Below are 15,971 nucleotides of genomic sequence, written 5' to 3' on the forward strand. Positions count from 1 at the left end.
AGGTGAGCTTGGGTGATGGATGGGAGTGGAGAGGAGTGGAGTAACGTGGCTAGGGTTTGGTCCGGTCAACGAATAAGAACAAATGTATGTGGGGTCGATGCGGGCCAGTGTGGAGGCGAGCATGCCCAGGCTCCCCCATAACCACCGTATATTTGGGCTGAAAATGAGGGTGTTGGTTAGACCGGACATTTGAGGCTGGTTTAAGAAGCAAAATTTTGTAACCGGACAATGATCGGACGGCCTATCCGGCCGATTGATGGTTTGAAGGGTCCGCTGTAGATGGTCTTAGTACGTGATCGAGAAGCCCCGCCGACGGACCTGTCGAATCAATCTAACCTGCACACTAGACACGCAGTCCACACCTCCATATTACATGGCCAAGTATAAAGCAAGAGCAAGCGCACACATATCTCGTGGCCAAGCTATTAGCTAGCAATGGCTTCCAGCGTGCGGCAGCCATGGCTCCTCCTCCTGCTCGTGCTCCTCCCGGTCATGGCCACGGCGGCGGTGTTCGACGACAACTACGCGCCGACGTGGGGCGCAGACGGCTACCACCTCGTCGACCAGGGGACGGAGATCCGTCTCACCATGGACAGAAACTCCGGCGCCGGGTTCCACTCCAAGTCGACGTACGGGTCGGGGTTCTTCCACATGAGGATCAAGGTGCCCGGGGGGTACACGGCCGGAGTCGTCACGGCCTTCTATGTGAGTCGCTAGCTGATCCGTGCTTGCTTGATTGCTGCTCATGCGTAGTAGCTAGGTCTCGTTGATTAGAATTTGTGCATGCAGAGCTATAACCACTGAGTTTACGTTGCATGTATCATGGATGGATGCATGCAGCTGGCGTCGGAAACACCTTACGATGGCAGTGACCGCGACGAGGTGGACTTCGAGTTCCTGGGCAACGTGGACGGCGAGAACATCACCCTCCAGACCAACGTCTTCGTCAACGGCGACGGCGATAGGGAGCAGAGGCTGAGCCTGTGGTTCGACCCGGCAGCCGACTTCCACGAGTACAAGATACTCTGGAACCCTTACCATCTCGTGTACGTACGTATGCCCCCTAAAACCTAGCCCCATGCATCATGCATGCCTCCATTAATTCCAAGAAAACATCTTGATTTTCTCAACCTGCATCGAAATATATTCGCAGCATACTGGTGGACGATGTGCCGATACGGGTGCTGAGGAACCTGACGGGGCAGGTGGCGGAGTACGAGTTCCCGGCGAAGCGGATGGCCGTGCGGGCGAGCCTGTGGGACGGCTCCGACTGGGCGACGGACGGCGGCAGGACCAAGATCGACTGGGGCCGCGCGCCCTTCACGGCGGGGTTCCGGGGCTTCGACGTCGACGCCTGCGACAACGCCAGCTCGACGCCGTGCGACTCGACGGACCTGTGGTGGAACGCCCGCAGGCACAGGCGGCTGTCCGTCCGGGAGCAGGCGGCCTACGAGAACGTGCGGAGGACGTACATGAACTACGACTACTGCGCCGACAAGGATCGGTTCCAGAACGGCAAGCTGCCGGTCGAGTGCAGCTACACTACTTAGACTGGTTGTAATGGCTAGTATCATATATTAATATTATGCATATGATACTAATGTATGATACAACATCCGTAATGCATATTATGATATGTTAGTATCATAAGATAATTCATTTATTGTCATGCAAGACACATAATAACACATCATTTAATATGGTACGGTATCATAATATGATATTGAACCCTCTCTTCATTTAATTCTATGTCACCTCGTCGAAATTGTTTAGTTGACATGCATGATACTAGCTATTGCTTAGCCTACTACTAGGTTGGATCAGATCGATTTTCAAGTTAAGATGATCATGCACGGGAAGCAAGCATAATCTCTTCCTAATAATAAAGCATCGATGGCTTCTGTCCGTCGTGGCTATTTTATAGAAAAGCCCCTGTTTTTTTCAATAATTAACCCGCAGTTCATTTTTTATTCACAGCCGAACCTCTTTTTTTTTGCATTTTCAGAAAACTTCCTGATGTTTCAGGTAATCAACCCGCCCTCCGTATTTAAGACAGCCGAAATGTTTTTTTCGTTTAACAAAAAAAACTGATTTTCAGTTAATCAATCCACATTTTATCTAAAACAAAATTATCCATATCTTTTAAACCGTAACTCCAATTTTAACATGTTATATATGAAATTTGATTGAAACAATGTGTAGAATTTAAATAGGATGTTATTTTTAGATGTTGAATACTTCTTAAATATTATTTTTGATGCAAAATTAATCTATAGTGCACGGTCCTTTTTTTCTCTCTTTCCGGCGACGATACGAATTGCAATAAACATCCATTAAATTAAAACCAAATTAAGAGAAAAGAAAACATCGTTACCATACATGCACACCTTTGGAAAATCTCGTGGGGAGAAACAACAAATTTCTCATCTTATTCCGAGTGACTGTACATTCAAACGCGTTTTCGTTGTGTGAGCAATGAGGCCATTGTCGGCAACATAAATGTGATGCCATGTGAAAATATATTGCGTTCAGAGTGTGTGTGTTTTTCTCTTCCATTGCAACGCACGGGCTCTTTTGCTAGTCATAACGAATGGATGTAGTTTCAAAAAGAAAATCACAACGAATGGATGTCCTCAGCAATATCTAGTAGGAATATTCAATAACTAGCGGCGAAGATGCGCGGCGCACGCCGCGCCCGTCGAACTCTCATATTTATATTTTGAATAAGTACTTCAATTTTATTTTTATTGCATGCATGTAATCTTTTTCATGTTTAGCTGGTTGGATTTTTGGAGGGGGGAGGGGGGGTTATAGGACGGAAAGGAGGTGTAGTTTCGTTTTGGCACGATTTACTGGTGTAATAAAGTTATTTATAACACGTTTAAATCCATTGTAGTTGTTCTTTTGTCTGTACGTGTAGTGATGCTTGACTTGTTTTTTGTATAGAGCGACAAAGGCCATTCCCGGTGAAGTCCATTTCATGTTCTTAATAGAATGAAAGCGTTTTAAGGATCATGCGATTGAAGTTTTGAATTAATCGTGATTTATTGATGGCAAAGAGTTAAATAGTACAGGCGAGGTACAAAACAAATCATTCTAAATACGGTGCAACAAATTGAAATCTTTTTTTAGCCTTTATATGGTAAATCAGTAGTGTTTCTCCTTTTTTTGTCCTTGTGGAATTTCTTTAACATGTGAGACCTGACGATATTCAATAAGAGAAGTGAATCAGTGTTATATTATTTCTAAATGTTATTGTTTCTTATCTCAGTGCTAGGGGCTTCTTCATGCATGATCTCTGCGTATTATATTTATATATGGTATGTCATATCTTTGTAGTATTCATTTGAGAGTTTTAGCAGGCGAACAATGTTAGAATCAGCAGCATCAAAGGTGTTTTTTTGTACATGTGAGAAATGCTGATAGAGTGAGATTTCTATTATCGTACATGGTGAGCGAAAGACGGTGGGGTTGGCAACGATCATAGTGGTTGTAGAGCTTTAATAGATAATAATGCAATAGTAGGTAATACAAAAAATAAAAAGAAGGAAAATAATTGTTAATCATAGAAAAACTCAAGTTTTTCCTTTTGTATTTTCGTCGGATTATTGCTTACGCGGATGCAATGTGTTGGTATTATTCCGGTTTACAGTTTATGTATAAAGTTTTTTTATGGATATAGATATATTTCAGTTTATTCAGTGGGCATGGAATCACTGGTCACATGAAGCATTGTTGCATACGAAGTGTCTGTTTTGAAAATAGTGTTTCGGTTTATTTGGGTTATCTGTTTCAATTTATTAGTTTTACTGTTCTCTTAAAATGAGATCTCATTGAAACCGTTAGAGAAAAATAAATCTTGAGGCAACAATCCATAAGAATGAATGTAATGAAAAATAATTGAGAATACCATTTTAAACAACAAAAGAAGGTTGACACCCAAGATGCGATATTTTTTCAGATTTTGGCTTCGTGTAATATTGGAGTGGAAAAATGATCACCTTATTATCAAAGAGCAAGGCCATTACGTAAAATTAATTGTTAGATAATATGTATATAGATTAGATCAAACTAAGTTACTAAATTGGTATTTATTTGATTTATTTTTTAATCTGCGTATTTAAGTATTTCATTAGATTTGTGTGTTTCACTTTAGGAATTATCTATATATAAGTCTAAAAATAGCAAGGTATAATTGTATTAAAGGAAACCCATAGACAATTTACTAAGCAATAAAAATAATAATAATATCGAAGTACTTGTACGTATAAGAGGGTAATAAAATATACATAAAAGATCTCTTTTTAGAAATGCAAATACCTATGATGATATACAATACGTAAAAAGAAGCCATTTTTATGAATATTGTTCATAAATAATATGTTTTACAAGAATAATAAATGGTATTATTCACAAATACTAATGATTATCATGTTTTTTGTACGTAAGAAATCACCTTTTTTTCTTTTAAAACACTGTTCAAAAACGTGTATTTATTTACAACGTGATTACTATTAACTGACACGTAAATAAACAGTGGATTCAAAGAAAATCAAATTACTGTTTATTGATGTTGACATCTCTGTAAAAATGAACAGTAAATGGCAAAAAAAAGTCAAAGAACCAGGAAAAGGGATCGCTGCGGCTTTAGTATATATAATTGCATTATAACATGTTTTTTAACACAGTACAAACGCAAACGTTTATATAAACGCACGTACACTCACCTTTATGAACACGCACACACACATCCTACCCCTATGAGCATCTTGGAAAGACTGGGTCGACATATCATCTTGAGATTTACGAAGTCATCGTAGACGCCTCGTAATCGATGAAAACGTCTCCTCTCACTGAAAACATATCGCCAAAAATTATAAAATAAATCCAGAAATAACGCAACCACCAGGATTTAAACTTTGGTGGACTGAAAATATCATTATCCTTCTAACCTTCCAAGCAAAGGTTGGTTCACTGCATTATAACATGTTGGACCGTCTCTTTCAATTCTTAGCTGACTGATATATATATGATTTACTTTTCTTTTGCAGAAGAAAATGATTTACTCGCAGAAACACCATGGGTGGTGGGCTAGTCGCATTTGAGTTATTAATGGGCCTAGCGCAATTAATTTCAACACTTCTATGTACGATCCACTCTCTTTAAAAAAGCAACCTCAAAAAAATCTAAAAACACACTTTCCTTGGGAAAAAATTGAAATAACGCACAATCCATGTCGAGTGCACGGGGGCGCGATCTCGGAGAGGAAGAGCGGCGCGACCTGGTTGCCGAAGCCGACGCCAAGGCTCATGCGGCCGATGATGAGCATGACGATGTTGACGGCCCCGCGCATAGGCTGGCGCCGATGAGGAAGAAGACGGAGCTTGCCTGCATGGTGCTGCCGACGGTGGACTACAGATTAATTCAGCATTAGTGCAGGGGGATCTTTGCAAATAGACATGAGCTGACCTGCCCGGTCCAGTTGGCAGGCTGTGATTGCCTATGGACTAAATTTACACCTCATATGCAAGTTGTAGGGCTGGGTATGGTCATTTTACAAGTTGTAGGACTAAAATATCACATCTTGAACAAGTTGTAGGACTTCTGGTGCTATTACCTCTGAATACAGGGATCAGTATGCATCTACCAGTGCCCATCTCTCGCAAAAAAATGTCTACCATTGTCCAAACATTTCGTTTCAAAATTTGATCGATCAAGAAACAAAAAAAAATGAAAAATTAAAATGTGAATAGTATCAAACATATACTATTCAAATTGTGTACCATCCACAGTTGGATTTACCTATTCTTTTTTCATCGAGCTGTGAATAAAAGTCGGTCTTGTGTCATGGCAGATGCCTCGTGTATAAGGTTTTCAAAAAAATCAAGAACTTTCAGATTATGCATTTGTTCTTAGGTAGCACGGAAACAACATATGTATAAGCAACAGATATATCCTCTCAAGGGCAATGACCTATATGCTTAGTTCGTCCCCATGGACAAAAACGACATCCTGTCCTCTCTGTTCTAAAGCTAAAATGGTTTTACATCCACGACCAACAGTGATCCCAGTTCGGTTCCAAGGGCAAAAATGCCATTTTACTCCATATCTCCTACTATTAAACTGAAACAGTAGTAAAATTTAGTAGTGTCACTACAAGTCAAGTGTCCAAGAACTGATATTGCCCCATCCTTTACATGCCCACCTTTTCCAGAAGAAGAAAAAAATGCATTTCCATTCAGAAAATCTAGGGAATGCCCAACACAAAGTGATCAGGTTATTATAGTCTCCGACACAACATAACAGAAGATGAGCTCAGTGAATCCGATTGAGCATAGATGATATTGTAAATTTGAAATGTACCACATGAATCTTTGTGTGGTCATGTGGTAGAAATTGTGGGGTTGAATGTAAACGAGACAGAGGTGTATACACTTACAAGACCAGAGATGTTTCATCCCCGATGACTCCATAACAAAATCATCAGGCTTGAAGATGACTCTACTTGGTACGAAAGTGACCGTATGATTCCAGAATAAATAAGTTATATATGTACGACAAATGACAACCAGAGTCAATAAAAAAAACTGGCGGAATTTGGTACTAATTAGCCAAAATCCATACCTGAAATGAAGGATATGGTCCATTACAGCCAATAAGAGTGGTGTGCCTTTGAAAAATTGCATATATATACAGCTGAATGATTAAACTACAGTCAAGTAGTTTACCAAAATTTGTATGGAAAAGCATGAACCATGCTCTTCCCCCATTTCCTTTGATCTACCTGAGTAATGCCCAAAAGCCTCAATTACACAGACAACTGTGCAGAAAGCACGCATTGCACCGGCAAGCTGAACCATTGGTTAGCAGCTACAGTGCAAGAGAAACCAATTGTACTAATAATAAATGTCTATTTCCTTTCCGCTCATCTCGTATACATGATCCCGTGCCTCGGTCAGAGCAACCTGTATTGACTCAAATAAATCGGCAACCTGACTTCAAATGTGCCACCATAAACGGACAAACTGGTAAGGAAACTAACCTGTCCAAATTTACCAAAGAAGTTGTTAGCGAGCATTAATGATGTGACCGCAAGATCTTCATTGGCCTTGAGTGCTTGTGCCAACGCAAATGCTCCATCATCCTGCCACAAGTTTAAAGGATTTTGAGCATAGTGGAGATATGCCAATAGCTGACACCCTGAAAACTGTATTTCTTACTCTAATCTCATTAAAACCAAGGTCAAGTGATTTCAAGGATTCATTGATTATCTTCAGACTTCGCGCCAAGCAGATAGCACCCTTCAGGAATAGGAAAAGAGTCAAAATGCATGGATCATATAGTTTAAGGAACATGTACCAGCGGTTACACATACATCATCCCCAAGCCCATTGGCCCGCAAATCCAATGTCGACAATGTTGTGTTATACTTCAAACAATCAGCAATGAACTCTGCACCTGACACACCTATCTGCAGGATAAACAACTTGGCTGAGGAGGCAAGATTCAAGAATACTTAAATCTGCATCTACAATTCGATTAAGTTCTGAAGATTACCTGGCACCAACCAAGCTTAAGGGTTTGGAGTTTGCCGTTGAACTTGAGAACATCGCACAAAGCCTTTACCCCCTCTGGTCCAATTGGATTATAACTCAACTCCAGCTACAGATAACATTCTGAATCAGTGGAAGTGCCTTATTTTGTGCAATAAAATGGTTTGGATGATATGTTTACTTACTGTTGTCAGCACTTCATTCTCCTTCAAAGTTTCAGCTATTGCAGTTACCCCTCTAGAGTGAATGTTATTACCACCCTGAAACATAAAGGAACTTCAGAGCTCTTGTGCTAATGACAAAAACTTCAGGGGAACTAATAGTTTCAACATGCAACCTTATTCTGAGATTATGTGGTAATATGACTCTTTTTAGGAATGTGTGGTAATAATGTAAACTTAAATATCTGATATTATTGGTGTCAATGGTAAAAAAAACTACAAATAATACTCACAAAGTCCATAGTAGAAATTGTTTTGTTCTGTTTCAGAGCATCTGCCACCTTTTCAGCTCCCTGGCAAAATAAATAGATCATGTTAATCTACAATAAAATCCAGTTCAATCGCAAATGTAATGCTACGGAACTCATGTGAGGTATCATGTATTTGTCATTATCTATTCAATGCAATGAGAGTGAGAGTAGAAGCTAATAAGCAATAAGACTACAGAATAATGACTTGCTAACTTCTAGCACTACAACAAACACAGCTTGACAGGCAGAGCAAACAACAATCGTGTGAAAGACAGTAACACACATAAAGCCCGAGTTCAAACATAAACAAGTCCAGAGTTCCAAACAACTACTACCTCCGTTCCTAAATATAAGTCTTTTTAGAGATTTCACTACGGGCTACATACGGATGTATATAGACATACTTTAAAGTGTAGATTCATTTATTTTGCTCCATATGTAGTCCGTAGTGGAATCTCTAAAAAGACTTATATATAGGAACGGAGGGAGTACATCTCAAAAGTCCATGTCAAATAAAGTACCAATAACAGTGTTCATAATTTCACATCAGTTCAGCCATAAGGTGATATCACATGGATGCACATCCACAGCGAAGCCATGGTGCCTTTGATTACTTGCTACAGGAGACAGGCCCATGCAAGGTGATGGGCGGGGCCACATTTTTCCAAGCCCCACGTGCTGCCAAATGACTAAAGGAATGTACATCATCAGATTTCACCGTACAGTACACTTTCTAGTCTACAATTCCCAGAAGGAAACAGTGGGCATGTCATGGCCTCATGGATGGAGAATGTGGGCCTTGGGCCTAAAGCCGGTGCACTGCTGGGAGAGACAACTCCTGTGCCTATCAACTAGTTACAGAAAGGCTATCAACAAGTTTACAGATTATAATGGACGTGTTGATCCACCAAACTTGTGGTTAGACTCACCTCCTATATTTATTCTTGAACATTTAGCAGACGATGTAAGTGTTGTTTAATTTTAATAAAGCTAGCCATGAAGGCTTTTCCATAAAAAAGCAAGTTTACAGATAGATTAGATAGTTATCAGTTAGAGATTGAATTCGCTATTTACAATCTGTACTCAACCGTGGCTATAAAGCTAGGTCTTAAATCTTTCTAGGCAAACAAAGAGAAATCAACCTATTCCTTCCGAAATTCATCTCTCTCTCCTCAATCAAGCCTCTTGGCACACAACAGAGTAGTAGATTCATTTCATCATATGCCAGCTAACTCGACTCGGTTTTTTCAATTCAGGGACAGGAAGAACAACCATAGGAATATGCATATTTTAAGTTTCTGAAAATGATCATATTGACATGAAAAATGTATAGCTCCATGTGTTCCAGAAAAATGAAACTGACAACCAAAAGTTCTAAAGCAGTCCTATTATATGTAGACATCACAATACTTCTAACAAAAACGATGTTAAACAGTATCAACAATACTACCTCGTCACCAACATCATCCATGTAAAGGCTGAGCCACCGTAGAGACTTTGTCACTTTGATGAACTCAGCTACATAGAGAGAACCTTCTGATGTAATGTTGTTGTTGCCAATATCCAAGACTGTTATCTTCCCTGTCAGTCAGCCAAAACAAGCACTGAATTACAAATTTTTACAACCAATCAACCAAATACAAGCTAGTTAATGTGGATAGCCAAAAAGACACCTTTGTGAGCAGATAATGCAGACATCAACACCCGTAATCCCTCGTTCCCAAACCCGTTACCATGTAAATGAAGTTCCTAACAAATTCAAGGTTAATCAACATGACAGAAATGGACCAAAGAATAAGAACTCACAGGAAAAAGAAAGAAAAATTCACAAATCAATCTAAAATCCTAAGATCTCTGGTCATATATGGTAGGCAAAGAGTTATGTGGTTATCACCTCATGACAGCATGACTTCAAATTGACAAAAAATAAATAAATTGCATATTGCCAGATACACAACAAGTTTCCGGATTGCTGAACCAAATTTCTTCTATTATATGTTATCTAATCTGGTTTTGCAAGCATATATTTTGGAAACAAAACATGGGTATAATGACCATGATGTCACATGCATCCTTTCATTTCTAGCATATGTTCCATTTCCAAGTTAGTTGTATTTTGGATAAATCCAGTCAATATTCTTTAAACCTGAGAAGAATGAAAACAGATACAGTGAAAAAGAACATAAACATGTAGGAGAGCGAATTAGTTCCACAGCATATCTGGACCCATCTAAAAAATGTACTTCTCCCGGACTTAATAGGCAGAATGCATAGTATCTGGTTTCCATGGGAGCATTGCAACTCACAAAAGAACCCATAACCAAACAATGTGCAAGTACGTAATCAAATATATTGAGTAGTACCCTGAGAGATTTGTTCCCTACAACTCCTTTTGCTAGGCTGGATGCACCAAGAGGACCACCATAGTTGCCACTAGAATACATCAAGTAGAGTGTACAATTAGTTAGTAAGATCAATTCAATCACAATGTCAACTGTTCACAGCTTATAATATGCCTATTCATTATAGCATCACCGGTAAAGGCACTAGGTTTGCGAATGACTAACTTGAGATACAAGCTCCGTAGTGTATTATTCTCAAGAAGTGCATCCGCAATACTTGCAAAACCCTGTTCCAAGACAAGAAAAGGATGCTATCATAATTCTTCAGGGATGCAATCATATAGTAAGCCTTTTCTCCTTTTGTGATTCAAGCAAATATTTTTGTTTCAGTAGATATTTATACATACACTGTATTCTATTGTATTGTTGCTAAGCTGTACAATACGTATTGTTTTGTTCTTTTTCAGCAGATCTGAAATTGCTTTTGCCCCCTGAAAAAAGGATTACATGTTAGATGTTACATTACAAGAGGTAAACACACACACACACACACACACACACACACACACACACACACAAACGCACACACAGAGAGAGGGGGGGAGAGAGAGAGAAGAACCTCATCTCCGATATTTGTACTGTTCAGGAAGAGCTTCTGAATGCCTACGTTTTCTATCAATATATCTGAAAGACACTGTAAGCATTTGTGAGTGTTACATTCAGTGGGAATTTAAAATATATTTAATTACTGTTCTGCATCTCTTATAAATTTGCATGCCAAGGTTACATTTGCTGCTAATGAAATCATACTTCAATATTTGAAACTAACATGAGGTGAAAACCTCCAGTTAGGCAAGGATGCGAACAATCATAATGGAAAACATATGACGGAATTATCATGTAACACTGGCCAGCCTGGAAAAACAAGTCAAAATAACTAATAGCAAAGCTATTTACTCTGTAATTTTAGAGCACAAAATCAGAACATAATATATGATTTGCATGGTATGCATCAGGCAAACTATAGAACAAAATGGAAGATGCATCAAGCAAACTATAGCAAAATGAAGGCAGGGATGAGAAGGTTGAGAAGACCTTAGCCCCTTCATCTCCAATGGCATTTCCAGATAAATTGAGTGTCTTCAAAGCTGTGTTTATCTGGAGAATGCCATCAAAAGCTTCTATTCCCGCAGCTGTTATCGCATTACCAGAAAAGTCCACCTCTTCAGCACTCTGGGAACAAAGAAAACAACAGGTGTTCACAAAGATACTACGAAATCTGAAAGTGTGTATGCAAGTTTACATTCAGATAAGATCCAATCACTCATTAGATATCTAACCTTGTTATAGGCTAAGCTTTCTGCTAGAAAGAATAGTCCCTCATCCCCGAATTGACGGCCTGCCAAACAACTGGACTATTAAAGAGGAAGGCAATAATATAGCACACTAGTTGCCTTACAAGAGCCTTTAGCTCGCATTTCCTAGTAAAATATTGTAACTTCAGTTTGCTGAGATACCTGCCATGTTAACGGTTTTCAGTGTACGAAGTTCCTTATAAAACTTGTTTAGATTTTTCTTCGACTCCTTTTGAGCTTTAATGCTTGTAGATGTTGACAAATTGGAGCCGGCAGCAAAGGACCATGTGACCCCAGAAGACATAGGTTCTCCAGAATTCTGATCCTTTCTCTTTGGAGGGAGGAAATTCTCAACCACCTTCCAAATGACTGTCCTCTGAAACAGAGAATTAGTAGCCGTTCCAGATAACAACTTTCGAAACAAGATGTACAACAAAATGTCAGCAGATTATGAACTTTGCATCCCAGACAACGTACATGTGTAGTAAGGTCCCGTTAAGATTAAGGGTCAGTTTGGTTGCTGCCCTGGGCTGCATGCCTGGATAAAATCGCTGCCTGGCCAGGCACATCGAATACGAATTACCTGGCCTGGTCACGCTCCCTGGAGTCCTGGACTAGTATGTGTTTGGATCATGTCCTGGCCTGGGAAATATTTATGGATTAAAATATTCGGAAGTAGACTGTGTCAGTCCATAACCATGTCAAACTCGCTCAGATTAGCTCCAGGCTAACATCGGACGTCGCCCAGGCTACCAGGAACGGATGCCTGGCAGGCTAATCACCTGCCTGGGCGATCCAGGCCAGGCTTGGACTATTTTTTTCAGGGCTTCAACCAAACAAACAGAGCTAGATCTCAGGCAAGCTTCAGGCGAGGCATCACGGAGTGAGGAAGCGAATCAAACACGCTCTAAGAGCTCACTTGGCAGCTATGTGGAGGGGTAGTTTGAAGTTTGAACAACAGACAATCTAGCCAAGCGCAATTGGAATGGTAACAAAAAGTGCTGCTGTTGCAATAAGGATGAAACAATTCAACATCTTCTCTCTTTTTTTCTCCGCTCGTCTCATATGGCAGATCATTTTTGTGGCCTTCAACTTAACACTGCCAGCTATCATCTTGAATATGTTTGGGAATTGGATACCAGGGGTAAATAGACAACTAAAGACTCAAATCCAGGTGCCGCGTGTGTGTCATGATATTATTTTTAACAAAAAAAGCCCTCCTGCGGGTTATTCATATGGCTACACATAGGAACTGAACGTGGTGCTTACTGCAGTGTGTGTAGGCGTGGGATTCTCTAGTCTGTAACTGTAGCCACTCGAAGATGGGAGTCCCGGTCCAGTAATAGGATTAGCGGTGCATAAGTTGTATCATGTAACCATTCGCAGTTGTGGTCTTTGGGAGTCTGTCTTTCTCAATGGAAAAAATAGCGCGCTACACAAAATAGCGTCGTCCCTGAAAATATGCTATTAGCGAGACATTGTACATTGATCAATTTAGCGAGTCAATTCTGTATACGGTATAGCGTGCTATTAGCGGCGGTATAGCGCGCTATTTTTTTCAGTGGTCTTTCTTAGTTCCTGCTTGTAAGGATCGACAAATTTGCAATAAAGATGGTTGTGTGCATCAACCGATGCATAGGTCAGGGGCTTTCACTCATTTCCGGAAAAAGCGCGGAAGCTAGGAAGACATGCTATCGGCTGGCCTACACTCTGCACATATTCTAAGGAACACTACGCATCAACAATTCAACATGTCAAGAGCATTTCGCAGGATATGTGCTAAGTAGGGGGCAGGTACAGGGCATAACTCAGTGATGATAAGATGACTGTCCAGCTCAACTATTAGAAATTGGGAAACTGGAAGATAAAAAAAAATTGGTGCGGCGTGAGGAGGAAACAGTCAGGCTATACCAAAGCTCAGCGCGAGCAACGCCCCGGCCGGGGCGATGTAGCGAGTGATGCCCCCCGCTCCCGCACCCAAGGGGCGCGCGACGGGCTCCCCTTGCTCCTCGCGGTAGGATCTCCGGCGCGCGCCCCCGCGCCCGACCCCGGGGGGCTTGTCCTGGCTGTGAATTCCGTCGAACGCCTCGGACGCGGCGCGCGGCGGCAGGGAGGGGAGGCGCCGAGGCAGAGGCTTCGGGCCGAAGGAGGAGCAGCGTCGATGGGCGAAGGTGGGCGCGACGAGGGAGGGCTTGAGGGGGCGGGCGGAGGAGAGGAGGAGGGAGGACTCCATTGGATGCGGATGGTGTCCGCCGGAGATGTGGACGGGGTTTTGGGAGGGGAGAGAGCTTTCTTCCCTTCTGGGGCAGAGAGGGTAAGGTTGTGGATTACGCTGGGTCAGGTTTCGAATTTTACCCGGTCTCGCTAGTGAATTGCGACATCGCAGGGACCAGGAGTTGGAGTACTATTTTTTCTCTCACAAATGTGTGAATTTTATTGGTTTAAAATAAACTAGGAAAAGGTCCGTGCGTTGCAACGGGAAAAAGAATACCACACACTTTTAATTTACAAAATGTGGTCTATTGTTTGAGTATTTGTAGGTACGAGCCAAACAAAGATTCTTAGACTACAAAAACGCAATTCAAGATTTCGCAGGTCTTCTATTTAAATATGGCTTGCATGTAGAGTTAATACGGTTAAGTGATCTTCAATTTCGTCTCTAATCCTGATTTTGCTGAGATGTTCATTCACAATCCAAATCAGTATCGATACGAAAGAAAGACGGATAATACATTATTAATTAAAATTGCATCCTAGATAATATTTTTAAAATGGTTAACAGGTAAAATAACATCATATTCATATTCTACATATTTTTCTAATCAAAATCCGTATATAACATGGGAAAAGATTACATCCCATCGGCTGATCCGGTTGATTCATCCGCCGCCCGCTCGTCCATTAGTTCTCGCCTCGATCACGAACCATTTCCCGAAACTGGCTCGTTATTTCAGAAACTGGGGCGTTGTTTCAGGAACGGGGGCTGAAGCTGGAGCACTCCAGGTTCCTCGTCATGGCTCCTCTGCTACCGGGGACGAGACTGCCGGAGTCCGGCGAACCGCCGCCGCCGTCGGTCCTCGCCAGCTCGCCGGATCCCCACCTTGCCGACGAGATCCAGCCCCTCGCCGGATCCCCACCTCACGCGGATCGCCAGATCCCCACCTCGCGCGGCGAACGAGGAGGTGTGCGGCGCGGACGTCGGCGAGCTCCCGTCGCCGGGGAGCTTCTCTGCCTCATTGGAGATGCGTCCCTGCTCGCGCGTCCGACTCTCCGTTGAGCATGGATCCCGGCTACAACGTGACTTTCGTTGCAAAAATTCCTGAAACTCGATCGTTGTTGCAAAAAATTATTCCGTAAAAATACCTATGTTACAGAAAGACGAAGAAAAAAAATTCTGCAACAAGTAAATTGTTTCTCAAACTCGACCGTTGTTTCAGGAATTAACAGATCCAAAGTTTATTTCTTGCAACAAAGCAAAAGTTTTCGCAACTCGAGCGTCGTTTCAGAAAATAACTACTGACCATGCGGCGGGGATGCGGGGGCGTTAGATCGGCATCCGACGGCTAGCTAGGTGACGGATAATTTTTAAAAATCATCCGACGGACGCATAGCGTTTCCCATATAACATGTTAAATTTGAAGCTACGGTTTAGAAGATATGAGAATTTTAAAAAAACATTTAATATGTACTTCGGTTTAATGTTAGAAATATCAGGATTTTTTCATAAAATAACATGACGGACTAAGAATACCTATTTCCTTTATTAGTAGGTATAGATATTGATAAAATATAAATATCAGGCCTCTATATGGTTAGGATGCATACAATCAACACGTAAAACACGACCCGAAGTCATTAGACGAAAGCTATGCGTCGGTGAGAAAGAATAAAATGGCGCCAAAGCAATCTGATCTATGATTGATCGTATTCGCACCAACCATCTCATGACATCATAAATGATGAGGTTTTTCAAAAGCAATCTATTTAGGAAGGGAGCGACGGTTAAGAGCCATCGTTACTGAATCCAAGCACAAATGAAAAAATTCAAGTTTTTACCTAACAATCAGTTTGAACGTATTCAATCAACGCCTTCAACAAAAGTAATGACGTAAGAAAAACTTTGTTATTGTCCGGTATAATCAATTTGGGTCAGACCTAGGCTTTCATCCCCGGTATCGAGACCGGGTGCTCAACTAGCACCACCATCAAAGTCACATGTGTGTTGTCGCCATCACTTTTTAGGGTTTTT

General features: G+C 41.2%; 2 protein-coding genes across 3 annotated transcripts; one reads left to right on the forward strand and one right to left on the reverse strand.

The window, feature by feature from the left end:
- Positions 1-435: 435 nt before the first annotated feature.
- LOC123406949 (putative xyloglucan endotransglucosylase/hydrolase protein 1) lies at positions 436-1,732 on the forward strand. The gene is made up of 3 exons (XM_045099968.1): positions 436-705; positions 841-1,046; positions 1,154-1,732. The coding sequence occupies exons 1-3, from the start codon at positions 436-438 to the stop codon at positions 1,548-1,550; spliced, it is 873 nt and encodes a 290-aa protein (XP_044955903.1). The 3' UTR covers positions 1,551-1,732.
- A 4,846-nt stretch (positions 1,733-6,578) lies between these two features.
- Positions 6,579-14,041, reverse strand: LOC123410723 (NLR family CARD domain-containing protein 3). Of its 2 annotated transcripts, none has more exons than XM_045103659.1 (17): positions 13,634-14,041; positions 11,885-12,091; positions 11,708-11,766; positions 11,463-11,600; positions 10,987-11,061; positions 10,775-10,858; positions 10,593-10,654; positions 10,389-10,458; positions 9,699-9,774; positions 9,476-9,606; positions 8,008-8,067; positions 7,739-7,813; positions 7,558-7,662; positions 7,376-7,471; positions 7,221-7,301; positions 7,043-7,144; positions 6,579-6,965 (listed from the first exon to the last, which is right to left on the reverse strand). In XM_045103659.1, the coding sequence occupies exons 1-17, from the start codon at positions 13,953-13,955 to the stop codon at positions 6,897-6,899; spliced, it is 1,812 nt and encodes a 603-aa protein (XP_044959594.1). In that variant the 5' UTR covers positions 13,956-14,041; the 3' UTR covers positions 6,579-6,896. The 2 variants fall into 2 exon arrangements, with proteins under 2 accessions (XP_044959594.1, XP_044959595.1); XM_045103660.1 differs by having other exon boundaries at positions 11,885-12,098; positions 13,634-13,651.
- Between the last annotated feature and the right edge of the window lie 1,930 nt (positions 14,042-15,971).

The sequence above is a fragment of the Hordeum vulgare genome, chromosome 7H, assembly GCF_904849725.1.
Source record: "Hordeum vulgare subsp. vulgare chromosome 7H, MorexV3_pseudomolecules_assembly, whole genome shotgun sequence".
Lineage (NCBI taxonomy): Eukaryota > Viridiplantae > Streptophyta > Magnoliopsida > Poales > Poaceae > Hordeum > Hordeum vulgare.

Excerpts from the sequence above, each read along its gene's own strand:
- LOC123406949 (XM_045099968.1), top strand. The coding sequence starts at position 436 with ATGGCTTCCAGCGTGCGGCAGCCATGGCTCCTCCTCCTGCTCGTGCTC. Across the intron at positions 706-840 it reads GAGTCGTCACGGCCTTCTAT|CTGGCGTCGGAAACACCTTA; the intron begins GTGAGTCGCTAG and ends GGATGCATGCAG. Across the intron at positions 1,047-1,153 it reads TGGAACCCTTACCATCTCGT|CATACTGGTGGACGATGTGC; the intron begins GTACGTACGTAT and ends ATATATTCGCAG.
- LOC123410723 (XM_045103659.1), bottom strand. The coding sequence starts at position 13,955 with ATGGAGTCCTCCCTCCTCCTCTCCTCCGCCCGCCCCCTCAAGCCCTCC. Across the intron at positions 9,607-9,698 it reads TGCATTATCTGCTCACAAAG|GGAAGATAACAGTCTTGGAT; the intron begins GTGTCTTTTTGG and ends GCTGACTGACAG. Across the intron at positions 8,068-9,475 it reads TGGATGATGTTGGTGACGAG|GGAGCTGAAAAGGTGGCAGA; the intron begins GTAGTATTGTTG and ends TTATTTTGCCAG.